Source organism: Oryzias melastigma, linkage group LG9 (assembly GCF_002922805.2).
Source record: "Oryzias melastigma strain HK-1 linkage group LG9, ASM292280v2, whole genome shotgun sequence".
Classification (NCBI taxonomy): Eukaryota; Metazoa; Chordata; class Actinopteri; order Beloniformes; family Adrianichthyidae; genus Oryzias; species Oryzias melastigma.
Window position 1 is genome coordinate 16885978 of NC_050520.1, and position 17091 is coordinate 16903068.

At 35.1% G+C, this 17091-nt stretch overlaps 2 protein-coding genes across 5 annotated transcripts in view; one reads left to right on the forward strand and one right to left on the reverse strand.

Annotated features, from left to right (window-relative positions):
• The window catches only part of mcf2la (mcf.2 cell line derived transforming sequence-like a), an 87260-nt gene extending 82857 nt beyond the window's left edge, over positions 1-4403 (reverse strand). Inside the window, exon 1 of the mRNA XM_024294408.2 lies at positions 4218-4403. Coding sequence (XP_024150176.1) covers positions 4218-4272 — 55 coding nt within the window. The 5' untranslated portion in view covers positions 4273-4403. The remainder of the gene's footprint in view (positions 1-4217) is intronic.
• Positions 4404-7014: 2611 nt separating this feature from the next.
• The window catches only part of LOC112160082 (radixin), a 28241-nt gene continuing 18164 nt past the window's right edge, over positions 7015-17091 (forward strand). Inside the window, exons 1-3 of one of the 4 annotated variants that reach the window (XM_024294443.2) lie at positions 7015-7238; positions 9546-9640; positions 16454-16537. In XM_024294443.2, coding sequence (XP_024150211.1) covers positions 9629-9640; positions 16454-16537 — 96 coding nt within the window. In that variant the 5' untranslated portion in view covers positions 7015-7238; positions 9546-9628. The remainder of the gene's footprint in view (positions 7239-9545; positions 9641-16453; positions 16538-17091) is intronic. The other 3 variants (XM_036213522.1, XM_024294442.2, XM_024294444.2) reach the window with 3 other exon arrangements.

Here is a 17091-nt window from a genome sequence, read left to right on the forward strand (position 1 = left end):
ACTAATTTAGTTTACTGAGGAATTTTAGGCTACTTTGGAGTTTAGCTATAAGTAACATGCTAATGTTTTATCGAATTTGTTATCTACTAGGGTTTTTGGGCTTGTTTTGAGTTTAGCTTCTATTTTAGCAACAAGCTCATGTTTTTGACAAATTTTGTGTATTGAGAAATTTTAGGCTAATTTTGAGTTTAGCTAGTATTTAGGCAACGTGCTAGCTTTTTTGACCAATTCTGTTTACTGAGGCTATTTTGGAGTTAGTATTTAAACAACAAGCTAGTTTTTTTTCTTTTTTTTTCAAATTTGGCATCTACTGAGGTTTGTTATGCTAATTTGGAGTTTGGCTAATGTTTTAGCAACATGCTAATGTTTTTGAATGATTTAGTTTACTGAGGAATCTTGGAGTTTGGCTAGTATTTGAGCAATGTGCTAGTTTTTGTGGCTAATTTGACATCTACTAAGGTTTTTGGGGCTAATTTTGAGTTTAGCTTCTATTTCAGCAACAAGCTAATGTTTTTGAATGATTTAGTTTACTGGGGAATCTTGGAGTTTGGCTAGTATTTGAGCAATGTGCTAGTTTTTTTGTGGCTAGTTTGACATCTACTAAGGTTTTTTGGGCTAATTTTGAGTTTAGCTTCTATTTTAGCAACATGCTAACATTTTTGACCAATTCTGTTTACTGAGGTATTTTGGAGTTTAGTTAGTATTTAAACAACAAGCTATTTTTTTTTAAATTTGGTATCTACTGAGGTTTTTTATGCTAATTTGGAGTTTGGCTAATGTTTTAGCAACATGCTTATGTTTTTCACTATTTCTGTTTAATGATAAATTTAAGGCTATTTGGGGTTTTAGCTAGCATTTAAGGAAGGAGACCGTTTTTTTATAGCTAATTTGCCATCTACTAAGGTTTTTTGGATAAAGTTGGAGTTTAGCTTCTATTTAAGCAACACACTAAATATTTTCACAAAATTGGCATGTATTAGGGATTTTTGAGCAATTTTACGACATTTTTCAGAAATTTAGGTCAACTTCAGCGCTCTTTCATAGATCTTTAACAGACTTTCCAGCCTTTACCAAATTTAACATTTTGCTAATCGCTTGTGCATTTTCAGTAAATCCCTTCAGCAATTAAATTCAATTGTGTCACCATTTTCAGCAACAACAAAGTATTCACACTAGCATTGTCGCAGCTAATGCAACTTCTCTAGTTTTACTTATGATTTAAAATCAAAAGTTTACGTTTCAAAACCAAATAGGTTTAAAAAGCAGGATCCTCTGACTGTCACTGATCAACTATTGCATGTCAAGTCGGGAAAAATCCGAATTTCCATGGAGCCATCTGTAAAGGTCTCTGCTTTCTTTAGACTATCGCATTATCTTTGTTCCGCTTGCTTTATCATCACACAATCCCGCCGCAGTTCTGACTTTGAAGCTTCAAAAACCACAATTAAAGGCGGTCATGCAGCTTCCATTATCTGGTATCCTGTACAATTGGATTTATTAATGAGGAGGCTCAGTGCAACAGATCAGAGCTTCTGCTCTCCATGTCCAACACCAAATACAAGACGAATCACACCCAAAACAAAGTCAATTATCTTGAACTTTTCTGGGCAAAGGACTTTTTTTTTTTTTTTTTTTTGCAACACTCGCATGGAAACTATGAAATGATTTTTAGTGGAGTCATTTAATTATAAATATGACTGGCACAGTGTTTCCATTTATGTTTCCATCTCATGGAAGGGTTCAGAGCTGATCAGATGTACAGGAGGTTTTACTGCTGACACAAACATCTCCAGACTATTTATCGGATTTTTAAAAGCAAGACCTGTTTGTGAAGGTGTGCAGTATAAATCAGAAGAAAACAAGAACATGGATATGGATCAAAAATATCGACCCTGATAATTCCAAACATTAACGTTGCCTGACAAGTTAGTCCTTTACCAAAAATGATTTTGTTAAATCCATTTTTTTCCTTTTTTCATAGAAACATTTAGAAATTTACACTTATTAAAGTTTATCTCTTTCATTATTGTCAGTTTTCAACTTCAATCAGCAGTTTTTATTAAAAATTGAATTGCTTTGCTTAGATTCTAAACGTACCTAAGTGTCCTCAAAACCTTCAGAATCAAAACGTTTATGTAAAAAACCTAAAGTCATTTAGTCCACCTGCACTCACTAGTGTACTGATTCCCTTGTGCCAACTTTCCGACTGTTTTGTGAGATTGTTTGTTGTAAATGTCAGGTTTAAAAAGCATCAGATCAAGCTCTTCTTGCAAGTGAACTCTGATGCAGTTTTTCAACAATGTGAATTCAGACAAACTATATGAAAAGCTGGTAAAAAGGTTTGACAATGTCTAACTGTTTTGAAGAAGTTACATCACTTTGTGTTTTGTTTTTCCTTTTTTGGGGGTGTTGACGTGTTAATACACGCGATTAATCGGAAAAGAATTAACACACTAATATTTATTAACGCCCTCTGCGTTCTGCGGTGCAGCTGTGAGATCAGCGTGATAAAACCGTCTAAAATAAACTTTTTTATATTCTCTGATTGAGATTTTATTAAATCAAAGGGATAATACGGCACGTTTTTGTTGTTGTTGGACAAAAATGACAATTTGATGGCTGCAGCGCAGAACGAAAGATCTGCTATAGGGGCGGAGCCTAACAGAGCTCGCTGCTCGAGGAATCTGAGCATTATTCTTTGGGATTGGGCTGACATGAATTTTTCGATGCGATTAATTTTTTCCAGATTTGCGATTGATTAAGTATTTTTTTAATTGATTCCCAGCCCTATTGAAAATAAAGTTCCAAACGTACAATGTTACCTGTGATTTCATATTGTGATAAAAAGTGTCTGGCAAAACTGTAACTAAAACACAAAAAATTCATCTCGATTAATCGCAATTAATTTTTTTCCAGAATATATTTTTATGGAGAGTAAAATATTAAAAGTTATTTAAGGTTTAAGTTGATTTATTCTGGAATAATATTCCTGCCTTTTCATTATTCATAATTATGTTAAAAAGTTACGGTTTTAAAAATTCTTCTAGCTTTTTGGACTATTTCGGCATTTACTAATATTTTTTTGGGCTATTTTTAGAGTTTAGCTAATATTTCAGCTTCATGCTAGCTGTTTTGGCTAATTTAATTTTTAATTTTCATTTTTTAGGCTTTCTTGCAGTTTAGCTAATATTTCAACTATTTGCTAACTGTTTTGGCTATTTTAGGATTTTCTTTTTAATTTAATTAAATTAATTAATTAATTAATTAATTTTTTTTAGCCGCTTTTGTAGTTTAACTAATATCTCAGCTAAATGCTAGCTAAACTGGCTAATTTAGGCTTTTATTTTTTTGTTTCTTAGACTGTTTTGAAGTTAGGTTAATATTTACGTGCAAACTTTTTGATTAACTGAGGTTTTCTTTTTTTTTTATATAGTTTTTTAGGCTAATATTGGCATCTAGCAAACATTTTAGCTGGCTATGTGCTTCAGCATCTTCATCTATCATCACTAGCATCTTTAGCGGCCAAATTCAGCTTACAGCATTCACACTAGCATTATCGCAAGTACATAATTCATATTTATGCTAAAGTTTTAAAAATTTAGTTTTAGTTTGTTCAGTAAATGTTTATCCCGCGTTTTAAGGTGTGTTTTGGATTTTGGCCCCTCGTTTGATTGAGTTTGACACCCCTCGTTTAGGGAGACGGATCCATTTTTGCCTTCTTTTCGTTATGGTTTTCACTCAGTTCTGTGCACTTTTGCACTATTGATCAGGGATGAACGTCTCTACGCCCAGAAGTTTTTCCCGAAGAATTAAAAGACTAAAAGCACCTGAAGAAGTGAAGTGGACAAAGCGTGCCAGGGTGCAGTTAATGCGACACACTAACCCAAGAACTGGAACCAGAACTCCTGAGTTCAGGCGGGAACTTCCTTCATCTGACAGGACATTTCTGAGGAAACTTCTGCCCGATCTCCAAACTTCAGGAAATTCCCTTTACTTTTACATCAAATGAATTTCACCACTTTTTCCCATAGCTCCATTAAGACTAATAAATCATTTTTAAAATAAATTATGGAATTCCTCTTTAAAAAGTTTTGAATTGTTTCTAAATATTTCCTCTTCAAATTTCAAAAATGAAAGCAGAGATGATGCTCTACTTTGCCCAAACCAACAATTTGATAATCGCTGCATGTGAAGAAGATCTGTAAAGAAACACTTACCGCCAACTTCCACGCTGTCCTCCACATCTTCTGCCACAGAAGACTTTTGTCCCATTTTAGCCTCCAGACACCAACACTCAGCAGACGCTGGTCTTCACATGAGCCTCAAACGAAGCACAAATGGTGAATCAACCGTGCAGCAGAACAGAAACAGGCTGATGCTTGATTTTCTTTTAGCTGAAAGCAGAAGGGAGGAGAGGAAGGAAGGAGCGGGTCTGCAACTGCGCAGCACTTAACGAGATCACTGCTTCTGCACGCCACAACGCACACTTTTGTTCTTTCGGGGGGTGTTAACGACGTTACCGCACTAATTTTATCTTGTCATTAACCCAGCTGGCTGCACCACTGGAACATGAGCGGCCAAACGGGGTGTTGAGTCAGAAAATGGAATTATCACCAAAAAAAAAAGAAAGTAAGAAATTCACTTCATAGGGAGGATGGGGCACTTTGATGACAAAGATTGAATCATTTTAGGCAAAATATCAAACATTTTTTCATTTTTTAATTTTTTTTTTTCACTCAAACACCTGAAGACTTCTACCTGAACAATCACTAATATGTCCAATTCCCCGTCCAATTACCCCCACAGTGGCTCCTTTCATGGCTCTGACAATGGAGCAGCATGCTCCAAGTCATACGGACCGCGATCTTGTGAGGTGGTGCCGGGCCAAGCTAAAAACAGACCAAGGGAAGCTTCTCGTGCAGCTCAATGTGATGCCCAACTTCATACATGGAAACCACCGAGTCAGCACATTTTTTTTATTTTTCTGTCCAAAATAGGGAACAAGATTTGTTAAACTTTCAATTTGGCTGTTAAGAAAAATCAAAAAGTATATTTTCATTTAAAAAATGAACTATTGGACATTAAACTAGTTAGCTAGTTAGCTAAACAAATGCGGAACAAGTTAAAAAGCCTAGAATTGCGTTTAACAGAAAAATAGATGAATACATTTGAATTTATCTGTTTTAATTAGTGTTTTTTACCTGTTTTTTTCCCCCAAAAGGCCAAGATTTCACCTCCTGCAAGCCAATTAACAAGATGTGGATGAGTGCTGCTTGTTTTGCTGCTGCTCCTCCTGCTGGAGGTCGTCATTTTATGATGGATTTGCACATTTTAGACAAAATATGTTTGTAAAAAGTTCATTTGTTCTGTTTTTTTAAATTAAAATACTTTATTTTTATATATGAAACATATCAAAATAATGACACAAATGATTTTTCTTATTTATAGAAGCAAACGTTAAAATATATGGTTAAAAAATTAAGCTTTCAATCTAATTCTGCATAACTACTCACATCAAAAGGGGAAAAAGCATTTTAATTTAATTTAAATCAATTCTATTTTTTTTTAATATTTAAAGTTATATAAGGGCAACTTTTAATACAGTCTGAAAAGATGTTAGAAAAACAAGTTTGATTTGTGGTAATGAAGTCTAATACTTAACTTACACTTTATAAAAACTGGAAATAACTCTTCTTGAGAAAATATAATTTACATTTTCATATTTTGTGTTAATGTACTGGACTAGAAATGTATAAATAAAATAATAAAGTGTTTAAATGCAGATATAGTTTAAGTTTAAAATAGGACAGTAAGTTATAAAACAAAAAAATAAGTATTTTAGCACAAAAAAGTTAAATAATACATTTCTGTCTTCCAGTTTTTACAATACTGTTATAAAATATTCAAATTGAAAAAATAAACTTTATGGGCATCAAGCTGTGAATAATTGTGACCTCTAGGGGACGACAACGAGTCATATTCTGTATTTATTTGCCCACAGTGCCACCCAGTGGTGGCTCATAGATACTGCCTCAAGTTGAATGCAACAAGTGACAAGCGCGAGGATGTAAACATGCTTCAATTTAAACTGAAGTTTGAAAAAAAATGCATGTTGAGACCGGATGTAAGTAATAATAAACAAATCTTAAAGAATAATGTTTAAAAATAGTTTTGTGATTATTCAGATTCTGTTTGACATTATTGAAACAGCAGCTTTTATTTTGAAGAGTTTGCTGTTTTGGCACCCTTGCATCCTCTCACGGGCCGCTGACAGCCATGTTGCACATCTTCACAGTGAAGCGCGTGGCATTATTCTCAGAAGGGATGGAGTAACCGGAAATCGAAGTTTTTTTCCTTCAAAATAAATTATATCACATCAGTCAAAGTCATGGTCTGGGGGGCCGGATCCGGCCCTCCAGGTCATTTTATCCGGCCCTCCAGATCGTTTTATTTTATTTTATTGTTATTAATGTTATCTTGCGCTTTTTTCTAATTTTTATCATTTTAACAAAAAACATTTTTATTAAGAGTAAAATATTGAAAGTCGTTTTAGGTTTAAGTTGATTTATTCTAAAATAATTTTCCTGCCATTTTATTAATTATGATCATCTTATTGCTAATTTTTGCATCATGCCTTGTATCAGTTTTATATGGTAAAGTATTAAGCCCATTATGACAGAAAAAAATATTATCATGTGATAATAAAGTTGCAGAAGTGTGAGAAAAAAAGTCTAAACTTTAAAAATGAAGTTGCAAAATAGTGAGAAAAAGATTTGCCAGGATAATGCAGTAAAATAAGAGGAAAATAGTCGTAATTTTACAATTTCAAAAATAAAATTCATCCATTTATTCAAAAATATTTATTTTTATGGGGGCTGTAATACTCTGTCATGCTTTTACATTAGTCTATTTTTAAGTCGATTGTATGCCTCTTTTCTGTTGTCTTCATAGTTGTCTGGACCACTGTTCCTAGTATTTTGTTGGGCTTTTATTTTCTAAACTTGTACCGGATATGGCAGGAAGTGATGGGGGTCTGTTTTTTATAGCGGAACCCCAAATCGTCTTATGGCTGGTTCAGAACTCCACGGTTTTCTGCCGTGTGTGGGAATTTGTTTCGACAAACGCAGCAAGAGTCCAAGAGCCGGATTTATCTTTATTTTTTTCTGTGTTCGTACTTAGTTTCATGTGAAGTTTTCCATCTTTTCTGTCAAAATTTGACGCCAGGAACCGTCCGCGCGGTGAGTCGCCTCCACCTAAAAACAGACGAGCCCCTCTTCAAGTTTGCTATAGCGGATATCCTCGAGTTCACGATGGAGCGGATGCTCGAGTCCGTGAAATGTAGTCATTTAAAGGGGATTTTATTGGTGTTGTGTGTCTGTTTGTGCGGGTGTTTGTTTTTAGAAGGTTTTAAACGCGGGGATTTAATGACAGCGAGTTTTTTTAAAGGCGCTAAAACTTCAGGCGAACTGTCACGCGGACAACACCCACTAGCTTAAAATGTCACCTTTTCTGCCGCCTAAACTTAATTTTTTCACCCAGGAACTGCTTTTATTTTAATGTATACGAAACTTTAGAACTATTTCATCCTTTTCCAACAAATGTGTGGATTATTTATGCAACAGTTGCTGCCTCTGAGTTCGAACGAGGAGAGGCTAACTGCGTACCAGCCTCAAATAGACGAGATTCACCTCCACAGCAAACCTCGACAAACCCCTAAAACATCTATGGACGTTTAAGCTATACTACACTGAATCAACCTTTTAGAAATAACTTTTTAAATATCTGAGGGCTCAGATCTCAGCGTTTGATTAGATTGACAATAAAAGCATGTTATTTCCTCTAATAAAAAAGTTTTTTTTTTTAATCAACAGATACATTTTAAGTTGTATTGCTTTGTTACAAACATGTACACAAAGATGACATGTTTAAAAACTGTTTTAATGGGAAAAATGATAATAAAAGTATTTCAAATTTGTTCCCCCTTTTTACATTTTTAAGCTTTTTTGGAGTATAGCTAATATTTACACGCTAGCTGTTTTGGCTAATTTAGGCTTTTTTTTAGTTTGAAGGCTAGTTTGGCATTTAGCTAATATTTTAGCTGGCTATCAGCTTCAGAAATTTTAGCTATGAACTTCAGCGTCTTCAACTATCAGCTTCAGTGTTTTTAGCTATTAATTTCAGCATCTTCAGCAGCCAAATTCACCTTACAGCATTCACAATAGCATTATCACAGGTAATGCTGTATATCTAGCTTATAATTATGTTAAAAGTTACTGTTTTAAAGTTTTGAGAATGTCGTTTTAGTTTGTTCAATAAATGTTTATCCTGTTCGGCCCGTGACCTGAGGTGTGTTTTGGATCAAGGCCCCCTGTGTGATTGAGTTTGACACCCCTGCCCAACATTGAACTCAAGAACATCTTAAGACCTGGTACAACCTGCACTTACTGCCCAATTTAAATGTTCAAATTGACAAAAAATGTATTCTTAGTTAAACTTTACAAATACAGTGACTATTCTGTGGCTTGATTTCTTTGACATTTTTTAAGTTATATAGGCTAACTTGGAGTTTAGCTAATATTTAAGCATTATACTAGCTGTTTTTTGGTATGATTTTACTTTTTTAAGTTATTTAGCCCAATCTTCTTCTTTTTCTTTCGGCTTTTCCCTTCAGGGGTCGCCACAGCGAATCAGTTTCCTCCATCTAAGCCTGTCTTCAGCATCCTCCACTCTAACACCAGCCACCTTCATGTCTTCATTCACTGCATCCATAAACCTCCTCTTTGGTCTTCCTCTAGACCTCTTTCCTGCAGCTCTAGACTCAGCATCCTTCTACCAATATATTCACTGTCTCTCCTCTGAACATGTCCAAACCATCTCAGTCTGGCCTCTCTGACTTTATCTCCAAAACCTCTAACATGTGCTGTCCCTCTGATGTATTCATTCCTGATCCTATCCATCCTGGTCACTCCCAAAGACAGGGGTCAGCAACATGTGGCTCCAGAGCCACATATGGCTCTTTTCCATGGTGGCTGCTTGGCCAAACCTAAAATAAGTCATGGAGACTGCTGACCCAGACATGTTGACCGTCTGAGTCAGCAGCTCCCCCTAACCAAAACTACCTAAAGAAAACAAATAAAGTCCACAAACTAAGACTACCAAGGCCCAACCCCAAACTAAAACAACAAAACCCAGCAAAGTAAGACTGCTGAGGACAAAGAGGGAGAAAAAATACACAAACAAATAAAAGAAAAATGAAATAGCAATTTTTAAAGGATTACTTAATTGGCATTCATTTAATTTAGATAAGTTAAATGTATAAATTGATGTCTGAGGTTCACATAGATGATAAACTATGTAGGTTTTTACATCCCTGATGACCTGAAGACGTCTTGTTTGCTCAATCCCACCTCCAGAATGAACAGATTTGATACATAAAGCAAAACTTTGCTAAGAAACTTTAGTTTTTCATACCTATTAAATCAGATTTTTTGTCAACTTAAGGATTCATTTTATAACAGAATAAACATGAACCATCTTGATTTCAGGTCCTGTGAGACGGTTCTGCTGCCGTCCTGTGACGGGCCAGTCCTCTCTCATCCATCCAGTTTGAAGAAGAGAGGCAGCAAAGATGCCTAAACCGGTAAGCAGTTCTAAACATAATCTTCAGATTTCATTCTGTCGAAAACCATTCCAAATAAAGACTAAACCAGGAGGAGAGAAAGTTGCTTGTTTGTTAAAGCTTTTCAGCTCCCATTCTCAATGTTGGTCCTCCAAGTCAACATCCGGAGAGGCAACACTGCTGGATTGTTCCCAATGGGTGGAGAGCGTCCGTCTTTGAGGATCTGAAGTGATTTGCTGCATTCGAGGCCCGAATGCCTCGATCAGACGTTGCATTTGTGTCTGTTTTACTGCCGGACTGATTTCGTGCAAGAGCTTCCCTGCAGAATGCGCTGATGCATTTACACACAGGTGTTGATGCTTTCAGTCACGAACCCAGTTTCATTTTTACTTCTCTCTCCGTTTAAGTTTCTGTTCTGTCTCAGTCAACGGCTCTGGTTCTAACACTTTTTGTTTAAATGGATGAACGACAAATAACATTGTTAATCACATTTGTGAGCGTAACTTTTAATAATGTGTCACATAGGAGACATAGTTTGAGCTGATTAAAATGAGGCCAAATAATCAAGCAGGTAGTCTTTCAAATTGAAAATACAGAGAGTTCAAAAGTAAATAAAAACTGAGTTTTAGACCTTTATAAGGGTTAAAAATAAATTTTCTAAATATGCAATTTTGTGCATCATAAGTGGTTGGAAAATATGCCAAAATTCATGAAGTCATATCCAAAGTCCTCATTTTATATAGTTTTGTTTCTACAATATTAAAAATAAGACTTGTACCAAAGGAGCAATCAGTTCCTCCGTGCGGTCCTTCAACCTTCACCACTCTTCTTCGCCCCCCCCTCCTGGATTTCTTGCCCTCCGTTGGGGTTAATCAGAGGGACAGACAGTTGGTTCAGATTAACAGCTCTGCTGATTGAAGTGTTTAAGTCTCTCTCAGCAGAGCTCTGCTAAAAAGCTTATAGTAACTCCACAGCTGCACAGCTTGAGAGAACTGTAGACAGGAGGGATGTTCTGAGACCACAGAGGAACCTCTGCTTCCTGTTCAAACAAGCATCGTGAAGCCAGCAAATGCAGAATTAACCATAAAACGAAGAAAAGAAGGTGAAATAGTTTCTTTTGTACCAGAATGTAAGCATTATCTAAAAAACCACATGACTAAAACTCTCTCCAGTCATTGGCCAGGAATTACAAGGGCAGAGTAAAGCAATGAGAGAATTATGAAAGTCTTTTTGTCGGCGTAGTTCACTAATTTAGACTTTAAGTGAAGTTGTGTGTTCAGTACTGCTGCCACAAACAATTATTTTAATAGTCGACTAATCTCAAATACATTTTTTTCGATTACGGGTCGTGCGTCAATTGGATTTAAAGCACACATCATAATTAGCATAAAAAAATTGAAGTGTTAAAGATAAATCCTTATTAAAAATAAAGACAGTACTTTATTAAGCCTTTAATGAATCATGTAGCTTTTCTCCTTTATTTTTCTCTAGTATTAAAACAAGATATAAATCAAATTAAGTTTGTAATGTGAATCAACTACAGAAAACAAAATAAAATCCTGCAATTAGTTTTTAAGGCTTTAATGAGTGAAATGAATGAAATGGTTTAGTTCAAGCAATCGAGTAATAATACATGAAATAACACATCACATAATGAATCATAAGTAGATCGCTTGACAGGGAGTGGAAGGAAGTGAACTTATATAATCCCACCCCGACTCGACCATTTTCTCTACATGAATTATCAATATCCGGTTCAGGACTTAATATCAAATATTTATACTCTAAAATCATAAATTCAGGTTATAAAGGATCATTAACATCATTGATGTAATTAAATTTCAAACCATCCATAGTAGGGCTGGAAATCACTGGGTACCTCACGACACGATACGCGATACATGGCTCATAATATAGATAGTATCGCGATACTGCGATAATTGGTAAAAATCCTCCCTAATAACTAGCATTATATAGAAGAACATGTTTTTTGGGAAAATATATCCCCATTTATCTTTTTTAGCTTAAACACAATCATAATAAACAACTTTTCTTATTTTGTGCAACAAATTAGAAACAAATTCAATGTTAACAATAGTAAACATGATCAGCAGTGACACTACTTAGGGCAGAATTGTTATAACGGAACAAAAATTTAATAATTCAAGTGTGACAGCTATCTACCTCTAAGAGAACGTCACACCAAAGGATGATGAATATAATGTTTTACAGCCTCTGTCAAGTGTTTCCTAATTTTTTGTGCACTTTTCTCTCACTTGAAAATGTCTGAGCATCAAAAATGAAGGCTGATTTACTCAGACTGTTACTTGAGATTATTTTTCCAATTTTTATCATTTTTCCATTTGGTCAGTCAGCAGTCAATAGGTAAAAACCTTAAAACACACAGAATAATGGCAATAAGTATTTACAAATTTAAATTCTATTACAGAATAGCAATAAACAACTTTAATCAATAATAATTCATATAATTTTAAGTGTTTCAATTAACCAGCAACCTCCCTAATTTTACAGTGAATGTGAATAAATGTGAATAAAAACATGTTTACATTAGTTATGGATATTGTACATAATCCGACATAGTAGTTGATAATAAATTAAACATAACAACAACAACCTATAAATCCATTTGGTAGCAGAAGAGTCTCTGTTTACAGTGAACCAAAGAACTGAATCTCTGAGAAAAGACAGAATTCATCACTACTGTGGAGGAAACAAGGAAAGACTGTTTTTACTTTGTCTGAAAGTTTGGAAGTATTCTAAGAAAAAAGAGAAAAATTAATAAAACAGATTATTTAGAAGTCTTTAAAAATTATTCTAAAATGATAATAAAAGTACAATATTTTGAGGAGATGTACGTTCAACTTGAGCAAATTAACTAATGACACCGATTATATTTGCAGCAGAAATTTGGGGTGGGGGTTAAATTCTTTATGGGGGCGCGTTGGAGAAAATACCAGAGAAATTCTGGATTAGAGGAAACTGTTTTTATTCATTTTCAAATGTGTGTATTAACAGGTCCTCCTCCATTAGCTGAGAGCAGCGCTCACTGAGGTTCTGCTCGCGCATCACTCACTCACGCTGAAGTAGTCGGTCTCTCTCACGAAGACTTTTTCTGCTGGTGGAGGAGGAAAAAGCGCTCAAAGGGTCTGATTTGTCCGCGCGGAATGTTTGATGCGTGTACGGAGATGTCTCATTTCTGCGTAGAGTTTGACATACATAAAACTCCATATGTGTGTGATGTGAGACATCCACGGACGGAGCTGCTGGCTCCTCCCACATCAGAAACACGTTTTTTGACAAGCGGCAGGCTGTGAATTTGTCACAGACTGAGTCACGTTCAGTGTGAAAGCACTTCCAGCAGCTTCATGGCTCCTCCTCCTCCGTCCAGCTGATTGGAGGAATGAATGAATGAGGTACTGCACAGCCCGCTGATGTCCCACCTCCAGAGCAATACACCTCACTGTGATTGGTTCATTCAGCTCTGCAGACAACAACTGTCATTCATATCATCTGGAGCTTCTGGTTTCTAAGCAGAAATATTGACTTTACTTTAACTTGAAGAAGCAGCAGAACCTAAAGCCAAATCTGATCCAGTCCAGAGGTTTCACTCACAGATTTGGAGTTAAATAATGTTTTAAACAAGAAATAAAAATAAAAAAAACTTGAGAATACTGCGATGATCAAGAGAAGAACCAGATGACTTCTCAGGTCTCATGGAAACGTCTTAGTCCAGAACTAAACCAAAACAGTTTTCAGTTTCAGGCTTTGAAACTTTGAAAAAGAAAATAAAAAGGAAACCTTTGGGACACAGAAGATGCTGCTGACAGTGAGATCATCTTTGTCTTTAAATCAAACAAATTCTTTGCTGATGCTATAATTTGCAAAGAGCAAAGTTTGAGTATTGTTAGATAGATTGTGTTCTGAACAGGTCTGTGGCTCCTCAGGTGTAAATAGCTTTGGTCTGTTGTCTCCTCCTCCTCTGTCTGCAGGGCAGAGTGGATTAAACGTCCGTCTGCTCCTCTCCTGTGCTTTAAGCGTAAAAAAGATCCTTTCTTTCTCTTATGGACGGACACTCAAACACGGGGATCTCCAGGTTAAGATGGATTACCTGCACGTTTTGGTGCTTAATCTCCTGTCTGCCAGAATAACTGCTGCAACCATGAATGAAGGAGGTCTCCATGAATGCTGCTCACCTGCACTGAAGATTAGCTCCTGAAATAGATCTGCTGCTGCAGGTTCAACTCTGTGAAGCTCCAGATCAGTCAGAGAGGTCTGAATGAGGTCATTTAACTTCCTGTTGAGAAAAAGTATATGCACATATCCTCCTTTTCAAAATAAAACACCCTTTTCGTTACTTGAATCAGATTAAATCGGAATGCCTAAAATCAAAATTACTTCTTTCTTTTTTTAATTTTCTTTATGTGGAACATTTTCAGTTCTCTTATAGATTTCTATTGGTATTTTTTTATGTTTTCATGTTTCTTAACAATTTTTTTGCAGTAAAACATTTTAAAAAGTTAAAATTTCCGTACTTATGTTACTTAAATTCTTCCTCATTTAATTCTTAATATTAGTTAATTTCAAATATGGTCAGATGAAAAGTTTATTAATGAAGAGGCACCATTTTCAAAAAATATTTATAGAAATTAAACTTTTTTACACAGATTGTCTACAAATAGTTTTCAAAAAACCCAATGTAGAAAAAGAAAAAAACAAACCATCTGCACACAGCTATTTATGACGGAGTATTAGGGCAGGTTTACGAACAAAAAAAAATTTTTGTTTAATCTCATAAATTTACCAGAAAATAGTTGTAACTGTTTTAAATTATGAGAATAGAGTTGCATAGTCAAAGGTTAAATTTATTACTTTTTCCCGTAAATTTACGAGAAAAAAATCATAAATATAAAAAGTTTGAAGTAGTAAATTTTAAGATTTAAAGTAATACATTTGCGAGGTTAAAAGTTGTAAATTTATGAAAAAAAAACACACAAATTATATGAGATTAAAGATCTGAAATTAACAAGGTTAAAACTAAAAAATGTATAAGAGAAAATACTCCTAGATTTACAAGATGAAAAGTCGTACATTTATGAGAAAAAAAAACTAATGTACTAGATTAAAACTCATAAATTTACAGGATTAAAACTCAAATTTACGAGATTAAGTCGTAAATTTACGAGGTTTAAACTCATACATTTACAAGATTAAGTCGTAAATTTACAAAAAACAACCTAATAAATTTACGAGATTAAAACTCATAAATTTTAAGTCGTAAATTTACGAGATTTAAAGTTGTAAATTTAGGAGAAAAAACTCATACATTTACAAGATTAAGTCGTAAATTTACGAGGTTTAAACTCATACATTTACAAGATCTTGTGAATTTACGGGAAAAAAGTTAATAAATGTACAAGATTAAAACTCATAAATGTATGTGATTAAAACTCAAATTTACGAAATTAAAAGTCGTAAATTTACAACAAAAAAATTTACCAGATTAAAACTCATAAATTTAAGTCGTAAATTTATGAGTTTTAAAGTTGTCAATTTTAAATCAAAACAGCTAGCATGTAGCTGAAACATTAGCTAAACTCCGAAACAGCCTAAAAAATCTTAGTAAATATCAAAATAGTCCAAAAAGTGAGCAGAATGCCAATTTTAAAACTTTAAAACTGTAACTTTTGAAAATAATTAAGAATAATAAAAAGGAAGGAATATTATTCCAGAATAAATCAACCAAAACCTTAAATAACTTTGAATATTTTACTCTCTGTAAATAATATTTTGTCAAAGTTATACTAGTTAGAAATGACCGCAAGAGAACATCGGGTCAGTAATAACAGTAAAATAAAATGATCTGGAGGGCCGGATAGAATTACCCGGAGGGCCGGATCCGGCCCCCGGGCCTTTACTTTGACGATGAGGACCTTTTCCAAATAATTCTGAAACCCATGGAGATTATTCAGCACCAAAGACATTAGCCTAGAAAAACATAAACCGTATGGGACTCTGTGAAAGTCCTTCATTCGTTATTAATGCAGTGGGATCACGGCTTTCTTCTGCCAACAGCACCTGATGATATGTATTGATGATATGAATTTATGATGTGCGTTGATGATATGCGTTGACGATGTGCGTTGACGATGTGCGTTGATGATGTGCGTTGATGATGTGCGTTGATGATGTGCATTGATGATGTGCGTTGATGATGTGCGTTGATGATGTGCATTGATGATGTGCGTTGATGATGTGCGTTGATGATGTGCGTTGATGATGTGCGTTGATGATGTGCGTTGGCCAAGTCTATGGTGGAGAAAACTTTAGCCTCATGCATGTTTGAAAGTACGTCATCCGTGTGTGGGAGTGGATGACTGTTCTTATGAAACTAACGTCAATCTGTTCGGTGACCTCAGCTGAACAAAACATAAAATGGTTGCTATGGAGATAAAACCAACAGAAAAGCCGCCATTTTGAAAAAAGGCTCCTGTGGCGGAGTAGAGCATTTACCTTGAATCTACAACACTACCAAAACTGCCACAAGCACACTTGTTCCCAGACAAGCGTTTATTATGCTCCTCTAGATCCTCTAGATGTAAACATGACGAATCCTTTAAAGTTTGGATCTTCACACTGTTTGAAGTGTTGTGTGTTGAGCCATTTTTGATGGAAGTTTTCAAGAAGAACAAAAGAACTGATGGATGTTTTTCATGTGGGACGTATCTGACTTTTTCCAAAAGTTCAAAGTAGAAAGTGTTTGCTGCTTCTTGGAAACGTTTAGATCAAACCTCCTGTCTTGGTTTTGCCTCCTAGATAAACGTGCGCGTGACCACCATGGATGCAGAACTGGAGTTCGCCATCCAGCCCAACACAACTGGAAAGCAACTCTTTGACCAGGTGAGAAGAAGATTAATGTCGGTAAATAAACACAAACACGTGAGTTTTTTTACTCAACAATCCCAGAACAAACTGAGGAGGACTTTTGAAGAAACAGATTCTCGTCCTTCTTTCTTCAACTTTAAGGAGTCGGTTTGTAATGATTAGCTTCTTTATGAACTTATCTGTAGATTAAAAAAAAAAGCTTCTTTGATCCCAGCTTCAAAATAAGAGTTGTCTGGGTGAAGTTTTACCAAACCAGGAAGTCTTTTCCAAACTTGAAGATTGTCCCTTCAAGAAACCAGCACAGAACTGTTTTTCAGCTAAGCTTTTTTTTTGTTTAAATTCATCGGTAACTAACCTTTTTTGAGGTCTGGTTTAATGTCAGACAATATTTTTACAGAACATCTAAAGTTGGTGTCAGATTGTTTTTTTAATAGCCACCAATTTCCCTTTAACTGTTGAGGGAAAAGTTCATCGTCTTTAAAATACCTCATTTGTATCTTCATTTGTATTCGTGTAAGAACTGTTACCCCTTAGATTTTTCCTTAACTTTACCCTGTGGACCCTTTACC